Here is a 16,908-nt window from a genome sequence, read left to right as displayed (position 1 = left end):
AGCTATCTAAAAAGTTGTCAAGTCTGCCAAGTGACCGGCAAACCTTCGCACACACCTCCACCAGTTCCCCTCATTCCGATTCCCGTCAGTGGTGAGCCCTTCTCACGCCTGATAATAGATTGTGTTGGTCCGTTACCCAGGACTAAACAAGGGAATCAATATCTGTTTACCATTATGGATGTCGTTACTCAATGTCCAGAGGCTATCCCTTTGAGAAAAATTAATTCTCGCATCATTGTTCGAGCTTTACAAAAATTTTTCTCTCAGGTGGGGATTCCTCGAATAATTCAATCTGATCAAGGTTCAAATTTTACCTCTAAGATGTTTCGCGATGCCTTATCTCGCCTCGGAATTAAGTCCGTATTTTCTGTTGCTTATCACCCTCAGTCACAAAGAGCCCTCGAACAATTTCATCAAACATTAAAATCAATGTTGAGAGCGTACTGTGAGCAGTTTTCCTGAGATTGGGACGAGGGAATACCATTTCTCTTGTTCGCCTTAAGGGAAAGCGAACAAGAAAGCACTGGGTTTAGTCCATTTGAATTAATTTACGGACACCAAGTACGCTGCCCCCTCGACATACTAAAAGATTCATGGACCGGAAAATCAGAACCCTCGTTTAAAACAACTCCAACTCTAATGCAAAAGCGTTTGTCACAACTGAGGGAATTAGCCTCAAAAAACTTAGCTAAGGCCCAATCCAAGATGAAGCATTGTTATGACAAACACACACGCTCTCGCTTCTTTAAACCAGGTGACAGTGTGATGGCACAGAAATTTTTACCTGGACACGCTCTGCAACCTAGATACAAAGGTCCTTTGGAAGTGATTGAGCGGCTCAATGAGGTAAATTATGTACTACAAACTCCAGGAAAGAGGAAAGCAAAACGTACTTATCACATAAACCAACTTAAGGCTTACCATCCTAGTATGGTACCAATTACGACAGTTCTTCCTTTAGCTGAAACTGAAAATGTACGTTTGCCCAGCATCTCTAAAGCAATAGAAGTATGTTTAAAAATTCAGAGACATTGCAATCTCTTGATACCTTTCTTATGGACCTTGATTTGAAAAAAGCAAAAGATATCAAAGACTTGATATTACGTTATGAGGTTTTATTTGATGATGTCCCTAGGTGTTGCACATTGGGAATTCACGACATAGATGTACAAGGAGCTAAGCCTTGCAAACAGTCGCCTTATAGGGCAAGTCCACTCAAACAAGAAGCATTAAACAAAGAAGTAGAATTTTTGTTGTCCCATGGACTCATAGAGCGGAGTAAAAGTCCGTGGGCCTCGCCCTGTATATTAGTTCCCAAGCCTGATGGAACTTCTAGAATGTGCACTGATTATCATAAGGTTAATGCTCTCACAGTACCGGATGGTTTCCCACTGCCCCGTATTGATGATCTAATAGACAGAGTATCAGGAGCCGCCTATGTTACCCGCCTGGATTTATTAAGGGGCTATTACCAAGTGCCGCTTACCCAGTGAGCCCAAGAAATATCCGCATTTACTATACAAGGTGGATTATTCAATTACAGTGGACCCCCGCTTAACGATCACCTCCAAATGCGACCAATTATGTAAGTGTATTTATGTAAGTGCGTTTGTACGTGTATGTTTGGGGGTCTGAAATGGACTAATCTACTTCACAATATTCCTTATGGGAAAAAATTCGGTCAGTGCTGGCACCTGAACATACTACTGGAATGAAAAAAGTTCGTTAACCGGGGGTCTACTGTATTGCGTTATGCCCTTCGGGTTGTGTAACACGGCCTCTACCTTTCGGCGCCTGATGAACCTGCTGACCAATGATTTAGAAGGAGTGGATGCATATCTAGATGATCTTGTTATATATAGCAATGAGTGGGAGCAACATTTAATTCGCCTGGAAACCTTATTTCAGAAGTTAGAAAAGTACAACTTCACCATAAATTTAGCCAAGTGTCAGTTTGGACAAGCCAAGATTAAATACCTCGGTTTTTGTATAGGCCAGGGTGAGGTACGTCCTGTTGATGTAAAAGTTAGGGCCATTGCCGAGTTTCCTATCCCTCAAGATAGAAAGTCTGTACAGAGGTTCCTTGGAATGACTGATTATCGACGTTTCTGTCCTAATTTTTCTCAGGTTGCGTCTCCTCTTACTGAGTTGACCAGTAGTAAGATGAAGTTTTGCTGATTGAAAGATTGTGAGATAGCTTTTAATCGGTTGAAGCGGTTGCTTTCTTCGTCACCTGTATTGGAAAGTCCTGACTTTAATCAACCCTTCTATTTACATATTGATGCCAGCGGTTATGCTGTGGGGGTGGTGTTACTTCAGAAATCCCCCTCTACTGATATTTTGCATCCTATATCTTATTTTTCTTCAAAGTTGAAACGTCACCAAAAGAATTACGCCACTGTAGAGAAAGAAGCTCTTGCCCTAGTAATATCTTTGGAACATTTTGACGTTTATCTGGGAACCTCTCCCCATAAAATTATGGTATTTTCTGATCACAACCCTTTAATTTATATTAATTCTATGAAATCAAAGAACACCCGGATCCTCAGGTGGGCTCTGAGGATCCAACCTTATTTGATTAGTATTCAACACTTAAGTGGAACTCTTAACATAACTGCTGATGCCCTTTCTCGCCCCGGAAAAAAAAAAATGTATACTTTAAAATGTAAAGTTAAGAGATGAGTACTCTTAAAGCCTAATTTATATATATTTTTTGTTAATGATTTTCTTTTATATTGACAGTATGACTATGAAAGCCGTTTCGTTGATGGGACGAAATATTAAGACCACATGGATAACCCTGACAGTCATATGTCTGAGACTCCTATTCTCGAATTGTGATGGATGCCACTCCACATAGTTCTTCCGGCCATTGTTCCAGAAGCTCATCCTCTGGCAAATAACCATGCTGATCGAATTCTTTCATCTCCATTCTTCCGTCGTCCTACATGCCTTATTTACCAAGAGGACGCTTGCAAACTCCCTACTGCGACCTATTGTCGTACGGGGGGGGGTGTTATATCTTGGAAGTTGGTCATCCTGCATTATTTAACCCTTTCAGGGTCCAAGGCCCAAATCTGGAGTCACGCACCAGTGTCCAAGATATTTCAAAAAAAAAATTTGTTATTTTTTCTTATGAAATCGTAGAGAATCTTTTTGTGAAGGTAATAAAACAAAAAGTACGAAAATTGGTGGAAAATTGACGAAATTATGCTCTCGCGAATTTTGATGTGTCAGCGATATTTACGAATCGGCGATTTTGCCGACTTTGACTCCCATTTTAGGCCAATTACATTATTCCAATCAACCAAATTCTTAGCTATTTCACTAGTATTACTTCTATTCTATCGATTGAGCACAAGAAATCGCCAAGTCAACTGTTTCAACTACAAAATAAAGTGATCGGAAATTGTTAATTTGGCCAATTTAACACAAAGTTCAAAATATTCCAATTTCAAAATAGGGTCCAGAATAAACAATGTAGGTATTCCTGGCACTAAACTAACATTTCCTCTGTTCATTAGTTATGTTTTGAGGCTTTACAAATAAATTCCATTTTGATTTTTTATTCACATAATGAATTTTTATTCACACCAAAAAATAGAAGATTTACTGTTATGCAATACTGTAATAATTGTATAAATATCATCACCATATTTGTGAATGTATATTAGACCCACCAGCTGACGTGTATTAGACTTGTGAGGTCGTTTGTTTACTCTTGAATATCGGCAAAAATTTAACATTTCCGCTACTTTGAGCTCAGTTTCAAGCCATTTCCAATGCTAAAACCAATCAAAATCATCTCTATTTCTGTAATATGTTTTCCATTCTATCAAATGAGACCAAGAAATCGCAAATACAACTATAAAAAACATACGAAAAAACACTGCAAAGTTGCTGTTTTAATCGAAAAATCATGATTTCATTTTTTTTCTCTCATTATGCACAGTGTGCTGCAGGATCTGTTTTATGTGGTGCACACATACCACATAGATGTATTCTCTCATATCTAGGCCCAAATGTACCACTCACAGTTTATCAGAGTGAGCTGAGCTCATGGCGTAGATCTACGGTTTGGACCCTGAACGTAAAGCCGTAGATCTACGGGACGGACCCTGAAAGGGTTAACTATTGTAAGAGAATATGATCTTCACTTAATATTATAGCGCGAAAGTCCCCGTTTATAGCTAAAACAGAGACTTTCAGTGTTATATTATTATCTGTTAAAATATATAAAAAATACCATGGTATTATCACTATTTTATTATTATTATTATTATTATTATTATTATTGTTGTTGTTAGGATTTCTTGTGTATATAGAGCATAAGTCTCAGAACCATCCGGTGAATTGTTCAATTGTTTATGTCTGGCTGACTGACGTTTGGGTCAGGTGATCCAACCTGACGACAGGTCAACAGACTGGCAGGTAGTCAGTCCGCTCCCTGCTCTAGCCTTGACAACTGATCGTATATTGGCTCTCTTACGGTGTACAGTTTGAATGGGTTTGAGAATTAGACTCTAGAGCTGACTCAGTTTGTTCCTCATTGTTCTGAAAGATTGTTTTGATATTTATATTCTTGGTCAGTTCAGTAATCCATAGAGATACGTCTTCTCAGACAAACTCTTGCTTTTTACTTCCTTTACGGCCGGATTCAAAGGTCTTGTTGAATCTTGTACATTTTGTAGTTTGAGTTTACACAGTCTTGTTAAGACAAAGACGTAAATGTTAGTGAAGACTTAATTACAGGAAGAATAATTAATCTTCCTTATTAATGTGATATTTCCATGATTTTGAACTAAATGTATATTGTAAATTTATTGTACAAAGTATTAAGTTACATTAACTACAGAGAGAAGATAAAGTATTGTATTTAAATACTTTAATAAATTTGAATATTATTCTATGGAGTTTCCCAGTTGAAATTATTTCCCCTAGACTCTAAAATACCTATAACTCGGATCCAAAATCTTGTTGCATAAGAAAAAAAATAGTAACAGACCACATTCTGAAGTTCTTTATAAAATTTCTTATTCGCAACAGTAGGGTCATGACAATGTACAGTGGAACCCCGGATTACATAATTAATCCGTTCCAGAAAGAGTGACTTATCCCAAATCTGACTTATTCCGAATTAATTTTCCCCATAAGAAATAATTGAAATCCAATTAAGCCATTTCAGACACCCAAAGGTATTAAAAAAATGTTTTCTACATGAAATATACATGTAGCTACACAGAAAACAACGATACATGAAGAATAAAACAGTAATAACATCACACTTACCTTTATTGAAGACATGGTTATGTATGGAAGATGGGAGGAGGGGAGAGGATGGAGGAGTTTACGGAGGAGGGGAGAGGATGGAGGAGTTTACGGAGGAGGGGAGAAGACGGAGGAGTTTACAACTGTTTGGAAGGGGAATCCCCGTCCAAAAAGACTTCAGATACCAAGTCCTTATCCTGGGTTACTTCCCTCCATTCTTTTTTAATGCCACTAAGACCAGCTTGAGAGTCACTGGACCCCTGTCGTTCAAAACAGTGCTCCAGAGAGGTGTGTTTCTGGCATATGTTAGGAATTGTGTTGGGAGACAGGACAAGATAGTCCTTCAATATGACACTAATATCAGCTCTACGGCTTATTTATCTAGCACAATTCATCGAATATGACATAATAAACAATATTAATAACACAGAAACATAATATACAGTAGGGCCCCACTTATACGGCGGGTTAGGTTCCAGGCTGTCGCCGGAAACTAGACATCACCGGAAGGCAGAACTCCATTTTTTTTCCATTTATAAATGCATATAAATGCCAGACAACAAGTTTACACTAAATTATATTAAGTTAGTAATAGAACCAGGCATTAAAAACACACAAAGTAAAATACAGTCACAGTAAATTCATTACTTATCTTAAAGTATTTGTAATCTTAATGTAGGGAGAGAGGTGAGTAGTACTTATTTGTAGGAAGTCAGGTACAGGTAGCCCAGGTGTAGGTAGCCCTGGCTCCCCGTCTCATACTTAATATACGATATTTAAAACATCCCAGAGGTAAAATGCACATACAGTACACTCATTATTTACCTTAAAATATGTGTAGTCTTAATATAGGAAGAGAGGTGAGTAGTATTTATTTGTATAAAGTCAGTGTAGGTAGCCGGTAGGTGTAGCCTGGGCTACACCTACCGGCTACCTACACTGTGGCCCAGAACCACATTATTAACATCGACATGCCTTGTTCACTGAATTTAATCATTTCTAACAACTACCTTTAGATGCCACCATAAACGAAGGTAGAAGTAATGAATAATTCATGCCGAAAATTGTAAACAAAAGCGGAGTGGGGGAGTGGCTTGGCCAAACGCAGATTCATACACGTTTTCTCTGATGGTTGAACAGAGAAAACGTAATGTTGTCCCTCCACCCAGCTCCACAAGTATTATCAGAGCATATAAAATATGCAATAAATGCCAGACAACAAGTTTACACTAACTTATATTAAGTTAGCAATAGAAATAGGCATTAAAAACACAATAAAAGGTAAGATACACACAGAGTACACTTATTACTTACCTTAAAATATTAATATTAATGTGTGAGAGGTGAGTGGCAGGGTGTTTATTGAATAAAATCAGAATGGCACACCATCATCCTCTAACTTGGCACTTAAAGCAAGAGGCTTACGACTTCTCTTTTTATTACAGCTAAGACGCCATCGTCAATGAGAGCCAACTAGTTAACGAAAGAGTAAACGAGAGAGACAACGAGATACAGAATTGAGACAATGTAAGAACACAAACTGAACAGGTAGTGGACGATCACTTGGTCAGGCAAAATAAATGCGTATTAATATGTGTCTACTTTTAGTTCATTCACGTCCATTTGTAAGAGTTTGTAAAACATTTACCTCAATATTTTTTTTATTTTAATAATAATTACCTCACAATACAAATACTCTTACATTGTGTACAAGTTAGTTCAGAATAAACAAACAGCAACACACCATTTTTAGAGTGAATGAAGATAATAATAATAATAATAATAATAATAATAATAATAATAATAATATTATTATTGTTGGTATTAATATTAATAATAATAATATTATAATAATAATAATTATTATTATTATTTATTATAAAAAGCACTAAACCCACAAGGGTCGTGAACTGCTATACACAGAGTAAAGGCATACGAAAAGAATATTTTTCTACAGTTACTCCCCAGTGTTTGACTAGAGAAAACGTAATTCTTCAGACACTACCTACACAGCTGCTTTGTACACAAATCTCATATTTACATCAATTTTTATTCTGTGAGTGTATGTATCATGTTTATATGCTATGTAATGGGTTTCATATATAATTTTGAGGAAAATATCATAGATGGATTAATGAAAATGCCTATATTGATGTAAAATAAGACATTTAGTGTGCCCAAGAGTGATTATTACTACGTAGTATTGGCGTCATGAGTAGAGAGAGACTTAGCGATTTTAATGTGTACCTGCACACCAGCACAGTGTGTAAAGTATAGGTACAGGTACACGTAAGTAAAATTATCAGAGTACTGTACATATAAAATACCCTAGGTAGTAGGTTGGTAAACAGCAACCGCCCAGGGAGGTACTACCGTCCTGCCAAGTGAGTGTACTACGAAAACCTGTAATTGTTTTACATGATGGTAGGATTGCTGGTGTCTTTTGTCTGTCTCATAAACATGCAAGATTTCAGGTATGTCTTGCTACTTCTACTTGCACTTGGGTCACACTACACATACATGTTCAAGCATATATATACACACCCCTCTGGTATTCTTCTATTTTCTTTCTAGTTCTTGTTCTTGTTTATTTCCTCTTATCTCCATGGGGAAGTGGAACAGAATTCTTCCTCCGTAAGCCATGCGTGTTCTAAGAGGCGACTAAAATGCTGGGAGCAAGGGGCTAGTAACCCCTTCTCCTGTATAAATTACTAAATTTAAAAGAGAAACTTTCGTTTTTCTTTTTGGGCCACCCTGCCTTGGTGGGATACGGCCAGTGTGTTGAAAGAAAGAAAGAACATATAAAATATGCAGTAACTTTAAAACACTTGAAATTTTGGAAAGTTTCCTGACATAATAGATGTGGTCATGGAATATGTAAACAAACCGGGTGGGGATGGGGGGGCGCCGTATTTAAAAGACCGCTTGCTGTATAGCAAAATTTGGTCATAATTTGACATTGCCGTATTAGCGGAATGCCGTAAGGTGAAACGCCGTAAAGCGGGGCCTTACTGTATACTCTAGAATGAATAAAATATGGTATTAAAAATGTCACGAACAGTGGTGTGTTGTTTGTTGTTGGGTGTATAAGGGCCACTGAAAGATAAGCCGTACATAGTGGTGGTGAAGGCGGCAGCAAGAGGCAGCAGAGATGGCGGTTTTGTCAGTCGCCCTATATAACTCCAACACAGAGGCGTCGTAAGGGGGGGGGGGGGGCGGGCCGCCCCAGGTGACACCATAGAGCCTGCAAAGGTGACACTAATGCATAAAACAGTGCCTCACCAACATAAGAATCCTTCGTTGATTTTGATGATTTGATAGATTGATTTTGATGATGTGATAGATGATTTTGCATAATTGAAGGCAAGGAAATGTAAGATCAGATTTACTTTGATGTTACTTGTACTCAAGGTCATATGTAAGATCAGATTCACTGAGATGTTACCTGTACTCAATGTCAAATGTAAGGTCAGATTCACTGAGAAGTTACCTGTACTCAAGGTCAAATGTAAGATCAGATTCACTGAGATGTTACCTGTACTCAAGGTCAAATGTAAGATCAGATTCACTGAGATGTTACCTGTACTCAAGGTCAAATGTAAGATCAGATTCACTGAGATGTTACCTGTACTCAAGGTCAAATGTAAGATCAGATTCACTGAGATGTTACCTGTACTCAAGGTCAAATGTAAGATCAGATTCACTGAGATGTTACCTGTACTCAAGGTCAAATGTAAGATCAGATTCACTGAGATGTTACCTGTACTCAAGGTCAAATGTAAGATCAGATTCACTGAGATGTTACCTGTACTCAAGGTCAAATCGGGAAAAGTGTTTCTCTGATACTGCAATGTTTTTCTTTATTTTTCAAGTATTTTCTTTTTGTTTTGGTATTGTTGAAGAATAATAAATGTAGGATCTGTTGCTTGTACTCAAAGTGATTTTTAAGTTTATGTTTCCTCAATATTACTACGATTATTTATTTTATCATTAATAAAGTTGAGAGGTATTCTCCTGTTCGGTTTATTTTTCTTAAACATTCTCATTGCTAAACATTAGTCACTGGTCATGCAGTAGTGACGTAACTGGAGTTTACCCCCCATCCCCCCAGCCTTGAATTTCATGGGGGTGACACCAAAGATGCCACCCCGGGTGACACCAACTTTAGCAATGCCTCTGCTCCAACAACAATGGAGGAGTCATTTTTGTCCTTTTTCTATTGATTAATCGCTTAACTTACTTGCCACACTGCTAATGCTACACTTTATCGCTGGCTGGCGCTATAGCCTTTATAGACTCCTGCTGCTTTAGTATTGTACATATTGCAGAATCACTGAAAAGGCACATTTTTCCCTCTCTCTCAGCCCTTTACCAAAGGGCTAGCTGGCTTATTTAGCAGTTACAAGCACTAAAAAGAATGGAATAATACTGGCTGGCAAAGAATGGCACACTGACTGTACATGAAGTGTCAGGGCCGCTCAGGCCCTGACACGAATGACTTATACCGAGTTCAGCGACGTTCACCAAGCCAATATTTTGACGAAAAAACGTTACTTATTCCGAATATTACTTATTCCTATAACGACTTAATGCAGGGGGTCCACTGTACAGTACTTGTCATTACTGGAAGAATGACGTGTGACACGGGTGATAATGGATGTGTAATGACACTGAGAATAGTGTCGGGTAATAATGGATATTTCTTTGTAGTTAATATTATGCTGAACATGTAGTTAATATTATGCTGAACATGTATGCTAAACAATTTACAAGTAAAGATTTTAAAAGTTAGTATGCATTTTGTACTCCTGAATGATTATATTCTAACTATACCACGGGTGGGGTTTGAACCCGCGGTCAGAGAGTCTCAAAACTCCAGACCGTCGCATTAGCCGCATTACCACTAGCCTGTGGTATGGTTTGTTTGCAATTGTGTTATTACGATTCCGTGAGTGATTATATTCTTATTACAATTCTGGTAATAGGCTAACTGTTAAATGATAATAAATGACACTTTAATTCTTTACGTTAGAAAGATACTAAAAATAGGCCGAGTATTTGTTATAAGAATTGATTCCCCAAAATATGGTAATAAGCTTGATTACCAGAATGTAATAAAGCCAATTTCAAAATAGGGTACAGAATAAATAAGACAGACATTCCTGGCACTAAAGTAACATTTTCTCTGTTCATTAGTCACATCTCCAGGACCCTCTTATATTACTTTTGCTTTCCATTTTGAATTTTTCTCACAAAATATAAAAGATTTACTGTTATGCGGACTACTGCATTATTGTAAAAATGGTATAAATAATATCAGTGCACACGTGAAAGAATATTAGATTCACTTTGAGCTCAATTTCAATGTACTTTTTATTGTAAAACCAATCAAAATCATCTCTATTTCTGTAATATGTCTTCCATTCTATCAAATGAGACCAAGAAAATGAGGATACAACCATAAATACCATATGAAAATACACTGCAAATTCACTCTTTGTTCCTCATTACGTAATGTGTGCTGCAGGATTTTTTTATACTGTGCACACTGACCACGCAGACCCATTCTTTCATATGTACATATTCCTACCAGCTTTCTCCTGCTCGATTTGAAGGCGCTAGAATTTTGGCGCATAAGTATGGGACTGACCCTGGCTGTCAAGCCGTACATGTATGGGACTGACCCTGACAGGGTTAAATCTGGACCCTATTTTGAAATTGGCCTTCCTTGAATTGTGTATGAAATTTGCCAAATTACCAATTTCTAATCACTTTATTGGGTAGATGAAATTGGTAAATGAGTAGTTTCTTGTGCTCAATCAATAGAACAAAAGGAGTTCTAGCAAATTAACTGAGAGTTTGGTCAACTTGAACAACTGAACTGGCTGAAAATAGGACTCAAAGTGGGTGAAATCGCCGATGCGTAAATATTGCCGAGACTGCTAACTTCACAAGAACATAATTCAATAAGTTTTCCATCAAATTTCGTACTTTTGGTTTCATTACCATCAGAAAAAAATTCTCTATCATTTCATAATTTTTTTTTAAATTCTTCAACACAGAGCAAGTTTGTGAGCAAGGGTCTCGACAGTGAAAGGGTTAATTATTCCTCATGGGAAAAATTTGTTCAGTACTCGAACAGCCTTTTGGAACGAATTAAGTTCGAGTACCGAGGTACAACTGCACTACCCACTTCCAGGACTCAAGTCCGGCTAAGTAGTTTCCTGAATCCCTTCACATATTATTTCCCTGCTCACGCTCCAACAGCTCATCAAGTCCCAAAAACCATTCATTTCCACTCATTCCTATCTAACATGCTCACACATGCTTGCTGTATGTCCAAGCCCCTTGCACACAAAACCTTCTTTACCTCTTCTTTCCATCCTTTCCTAAGATGACCCCTACCTCTCCTTCTCTCCACTACAGATTTATACACCCTCCAAGTCATCCTATTTTGCTCCATCCTCTCCAAATGACCAAACAACCTCAACAGCCTCTCTTCAGCCCTCTAACACTTTTAGTAACTCCACACTACCTCCTAATTTCCACACTACGAATTCTGCATAATATTTACACCACACACTCCCGTTACACAAGACATTTCCACAGCCTCCAGCCTCCTCCTCACTGCAGAATTCACAACCCATGAATCACACCCATATAAGAATATTGGTATCACTATACTCTCATACATTCATTTCTTTGCCTCCATGGATAATGTTCTTTGTCTCCACAGGTACCTCAATCCACCACCCACCTTTTTCTCCTTCATCAATTCTATGGTTCACTGCCTTCATAAACCCATTTGTTGACAAGCCTACCTCCAAATATCCAAACACATTCACTTCTTCCATTATTTACTTAAAACATGATTAAATGTGGAAAAGCTTTGATAAATGCACCAATAAAGCACTACATAATAACCTTAAACATTGGTCGGACATGCTCTACGTGGGTTGCCAGGGTAAAGGTGGCATCAACATGTGAAGCGGCTTCCATCAGAGACTTGGCTGTTATTGATATGGTTTCCATTTCTAAATTGAAGAGAGATTTACGTTTCTTCTCATTTGCAACAGCTGAAAGGTCAAAAAAATAATAATATCAGTTGTTAGGTGAAAATAAACATTAAACTTAGTAATAGTATTAAACTATTATTTATTTTCCACTGCTATCTCTATTGGACACTGCTGTGATATTCTTAGTTACTCTCTTGTCAACTGAAGTTACCTTGTTTTCCCAGTTTAGTAGAGGTGGCCTTCATTTTGATTTCGTTGCCAGCAATTTCATCATATATACTGGAGAGATATTCCTCTGGAAGGTCTTTGGAATCATTGATACCTCGATTCATTTTGATGTACTGTTCTTTTGTCATTTTATGCTGTAGAGGATAAAATATATTAGTAAGTTGGTAGACAGCAACAACCCAGGGAGGTACTACCGTCCTGCCAAGTGAGTGTAAAAAGGAAGCCTGTAGAGTGGAACCTCAAAAATCGAACTGCTCCCAACTCGACCAATTATGTAAGTGTATTTTTGTAAGTGCTTTTATAAATGTATTTTTGAGGGTCTGAAATGAACTAATCTAATTTACATTATTCCTGATAGGAATAAATTCGTTCGGTAACGGCACTCGGACAGCCTTCTGGACTGAAGAAAGTTCGACATTTGAGGTTCCACTGTATTTGTTTTACATGATGGTAGGATTGCTGGTGTCTTTCTTCTGTCTCATAAACATGCAAGATTCAAGGTACATCTTGCTATTTCTATTTCTACTTACACTTAGGTCACACTACACATACATGTACACATTTATGTATACACACTCATTTGAGTTTTCTCTGATTTTGTCTTAATAGTCTTGTTCTTATTGCTTTTCCTTTTATATCCATGGGGAAGTGGAATAAAAATCTTTACTCCATAAGCCATGCATGTTGTAAAAGTCAACTAAAATGCCAGGAACAATGGGCTAGTAACCTCTTTTCCTGTATAGCCTAATAAAAAGAAAAAGAAGAAAACTGTCAAAGTGAGATGTTTGAATGTGCGTGGATGTTGTGCGAATGATAGAGAGATGATCGTGGATGTTATGAATGAGAAGAAGCTGGATGTCCTAGCTTTAAGTGAAACAAAGCTGAAGGGGGTGGGAGAGCTTCAGTGGGGAGAAATAAATGGGATTAGCTCAGGGGTTTCAGATTGAGTTAGAGCTAAAGAAGGAGTAACAATAATGTAGAACGATAAGTTATGGCAGGAAAAGAAGGAATACAAATGTATAAATTTAAGTATTATGTGGAGTAAAATAAGGGTTGGATGTGAAAAGTGGGTTATAGTAAGCATTTATGCACCTGGAGAAGAGAGAAGTGTAGAGGAGAGAGAGAGATTTTTGGGAAATGTTGAGTGAATGAGTGGGGAGTTTTTGAACCTAGATAGTGTACTTGTGGTTGGAGATCTCTTTGTTAAGGTGAGTAAAAATGTTGTGGAGAGAGTAGTAGGAAAATTTGGGGTGCCAGGGGTAAATGAACATGGGAAGCCTTTAATTGAGCTATGTGTAGAAAGAAGTTTGACAATAAGTAATACATATTTCATGAAAAAGAGGATAAGTATACAGTGGTCCCCCGTTTTTCGTAATTCCCGGCAATCGTAAAATTCGCCAATCATAGGGGTATTTTCGTATAAACATGGACTCGCTTTTCATAGGTTGACTCGCGAGTCGTAGTTCGTCCGGGACGCGTACCCACGGCGTGAGCCGGGGCGGCAGCCAGTCTGGCATTGTTTACCAGTGAGCAAAGGTCCCCTCACGTGCTCCAGCGAAATATTTCATAATATTTTAGTGCTTGTAAGTACTAAATAAGCTACCATGGCTCCAAAGAAAGCTCCTAGTGCCAAGCCTGTGGTAAAGAAGGTGAGAAATACGATTGAATTTAAGAAAACCATCATTGAACAATATGAAAGTGGTACAAGTGTGGCCAAACTGTCCAGGATGTATAAGAAACCCTACACCACCTTATGTTCCATAGTGGCCAAGAAAAATGAAATAAAGGATGCTGTTGTTGCAAAGGGAGTAACTATGCTGACAAAAATGAGATCACCAGTACTGGAAGAGGTTGAGAAGTTATTATTGGTGTGGATAAATGAGAAACAATTAGCAGGAGATACTCTTATGACTTCGATTATTTGTGAAAAGGCTAGGCAGTTGCATAAAGATTTGGTAAAGAAACTGCCTGCAAATAGTGGTGAAGTGAGTGAATTTAAGGCCAGCAAAGGCTGGTTTGAGAGATTTAAGAACCGTACTGGCATACACAGTGTGGTAAGGCATGGTGAGACTGCCAGTTCGGACCACAAGGCGGCTGAAAAATATGTGCATGAATTCCAGGAGTACATAAACAGTGAAGGACTGAAACCTGAACAAGTGTTCAATTGTGACGAAACAGGCCTCTTTTGGAAGAAAATGCCAAAGAGGACCTTCATTACACAAGAGGAAAAGGCAATGCCAGAACACAAGCCTATGAAAGACAGGCTGACGCCTGTCTGGGCTAATGCTAGTGGGGATTTCAAAGTGAAGCCATTACTAGTGTACCATTCTGAAAATCCCAGAGTGTTCAGGAAAAACAATGTTATGAAGAGTAAATTGTGTGTGTTTTGGAAATCTAATAGTAAGGCATGGGTCACGAGGGAAATTTTCGTCGAGTGGTTCAATGAAGTGTTTGGCCCTAGTGTGAAGGAGTATCTCCTGGAAAAGAAATTGGATTTCAAGTGCGTGCTAGTAATGGACAATGCACCTGCTCATCCTCCAAACTTGGATGACCTAATTTTCGAGGAGTTTGGGTTCATCACAGTAAAGTTCTTGCCCCCGAATACCACTCCCCTCCTCCATCCCATGGACCAGCAGGTTATTGCAAACTTTAAAAAAACTACACAAAAGCAATGTTTCACAGGTGCTTGACTGTGACCACAGACACTCACTTGACCCTAAGGGAATTTTGGAGAGAACACTTCAGCATCCTCCACTCCCTCCCAAGTATGGCTTGGGAGGGAGTGACTACCAGGACTTTGAACTCTGTTTGGAGAAAATTGTGGCCAGATTGTGTTGACAAGAGGGATTTTGAAGGATTTGGGACTGACCCTAATGAGCCTATGTCTGTTGTAAAATCAATTGTGGCACTGGGGAGTTCCATGGGGTTGGATGTGAGTTTGGAGGATGTGGAAGAATTGGTGGAAGACCACAATGAAGAGCTCACCACTGAGGAGCTGCAAGAGCTTCAGCAGGAAGAGCAACACATCGCAGCTCAGAATCTTGCTGCAGAGGAGGAGGGAGAGAGATGGAAGAAGGTGCCTTCTTCAGAAATTGAAGAGATTTTTACTATGTGGGGTAAGATGGAAAGCTTTATGGAGAAACATCACCCTAACAAGCTTGTTGCAAGCCAGGTTGGCAACATGTACAGTGACAAAGTCTTGGGCCATTTTAGGGAAGTGTTAAAGAGACGCCAGAAACAGAGCTCTCTCCACAGTTATTTTGTGACACAGGACTCCAGTGACTCTCAAGGTGGTCCTAGTGGCATTAAGAAACAGAGAAGAGAAGCAACCCCAGAAAAGCAAATGGTACCTGAGGTGTTGCTGGAAGGGGATTCCCCTTCCAAACTATAAACAATCCACTCTCTCTCCTCCTCCAGTCTCCCATACACTAAGAAGAATCTCCAATAAAGGTAAGTGTTATGCTGTTAATGTTTCATTCATCATTTCCCATTGTATTGTTTATGTACTACATGTATATTTCATGTTAAAAATTTTTTTGTTTTAATACTTCTGGGTGTCAGGAACGGATTAATTGTATTTACATTATTTCTTATGGGGAAAATTGATTCGTAAATCGTAAATTTCATTTATAGTAACGGCTCCAGGAACGGATTAATTACGAAAAACGAGGGACCACTGTACAAGGTACGATATAGCACGTAATGAAAGTAGTTTGTTAGATTACGTACTGGTGGATAAAAGGCTGATGAGTAGGCTTCAGGACGTACATGTTTATAGAGGGGCAACTGATATATCGGATCATTATTTAGTCAAAGCTATAGTTAGATTAAGAGGTAGATGGGTCTAAAGGAAAATGGCAACAGAAAATAAGAGAGAGGTGAAAGTGTTTAAACTAAGGGAGGAGGAAGTTAGGGTGAGACATAAGCAACTATTGGCAGAAAGGTGGGCTAGGCAAATAATAGTAGTGGGAGGCTGCAGAGGGTTGGAATAGTTTTATAAATGCAGTATTAGAATGTGGGGCGGAAGTTTGAGGTTATAGGAGGGTGGGTGCACAAGGAAAGAGGAGTGATTGGAGGAATGAAGTAAAGGGTGTGATAAAAGAGAAAAAGATAGCTTATGAGAGGTTTTTACAAAGGAGAAATGTTATAAGAGCAGAGTATATGGAGAGTAAAAGAAAGGTGAAGAGAGTGGTGAGAGAGTGCAAAAGGAGAGCTTATGATAGAGTGGCAGAGGCACTGTCAAGAAATTTTGCAGAAAATAAGAAAAAAATTTTGGAGTGAGATAAACAAGTTAAGAAAGTCTAGGGAACAAATGGATTTCAGTTAAAACAGAGGAGGGGAGTTAGTAGATGGGGAGCTGGAGGTACTGGGTAGATGGCAGGAATATTTTCAGGAA

At 38.5% G+C, this 16,908-nt stretch overlaps 1 protein-coding gene across 5 annotated transcripts in view; it reads right to left on the bottom strand.

The window, feature by feature from the left end:
* The window catches only part of Sec71 (ADP ribosylation factor guanine nucleotide exchange factor Sec71), a 291,696-nt gene that overhangs the window by 122,567 nt on the left and 152,221 nt on the right, over positions 1-16,908 (bottom strand). For all 5 annotated transcript variants that reach the window (XM_053789547.2, XM_053789544.2, XM_053789546.2 and 2 more), the window contains 2 exons: positions 12,496-12,646; positions 12,193-12,344 (listed from right to left, as the gene is read on the bottom strand). In XM_053789547.2, coding sequence (XP_053645522.1) covers positions 12,193-12,344; positions 12,496-12,646 — 303 coding nt within the window. The remainder of the gene's footprint in view (positions 1-12,192; positions 12,345-12,495; positions 12,647-16,908) is intronic.

This window comes from Cherax quadricarinatus, chromosome 68 (genome assembly GCF_038502225.1).
Source record: "Cherax quadricarinatus isolate ZL_2023a chromosome 68, ASM3850222v1, whole genome shotgun sequence".
NCBI classification, from domain to species: Eukaryota; Metazoa; Arthropoda; class Malacostraca; order Decapoda; family Parastacidae; genus Cherax; species Cherax quadricarinatus.
Note: the sequence above shows the minus strand (reverse complement) of the source record. Positions and strands in the feature narration are given on the sequence as shown.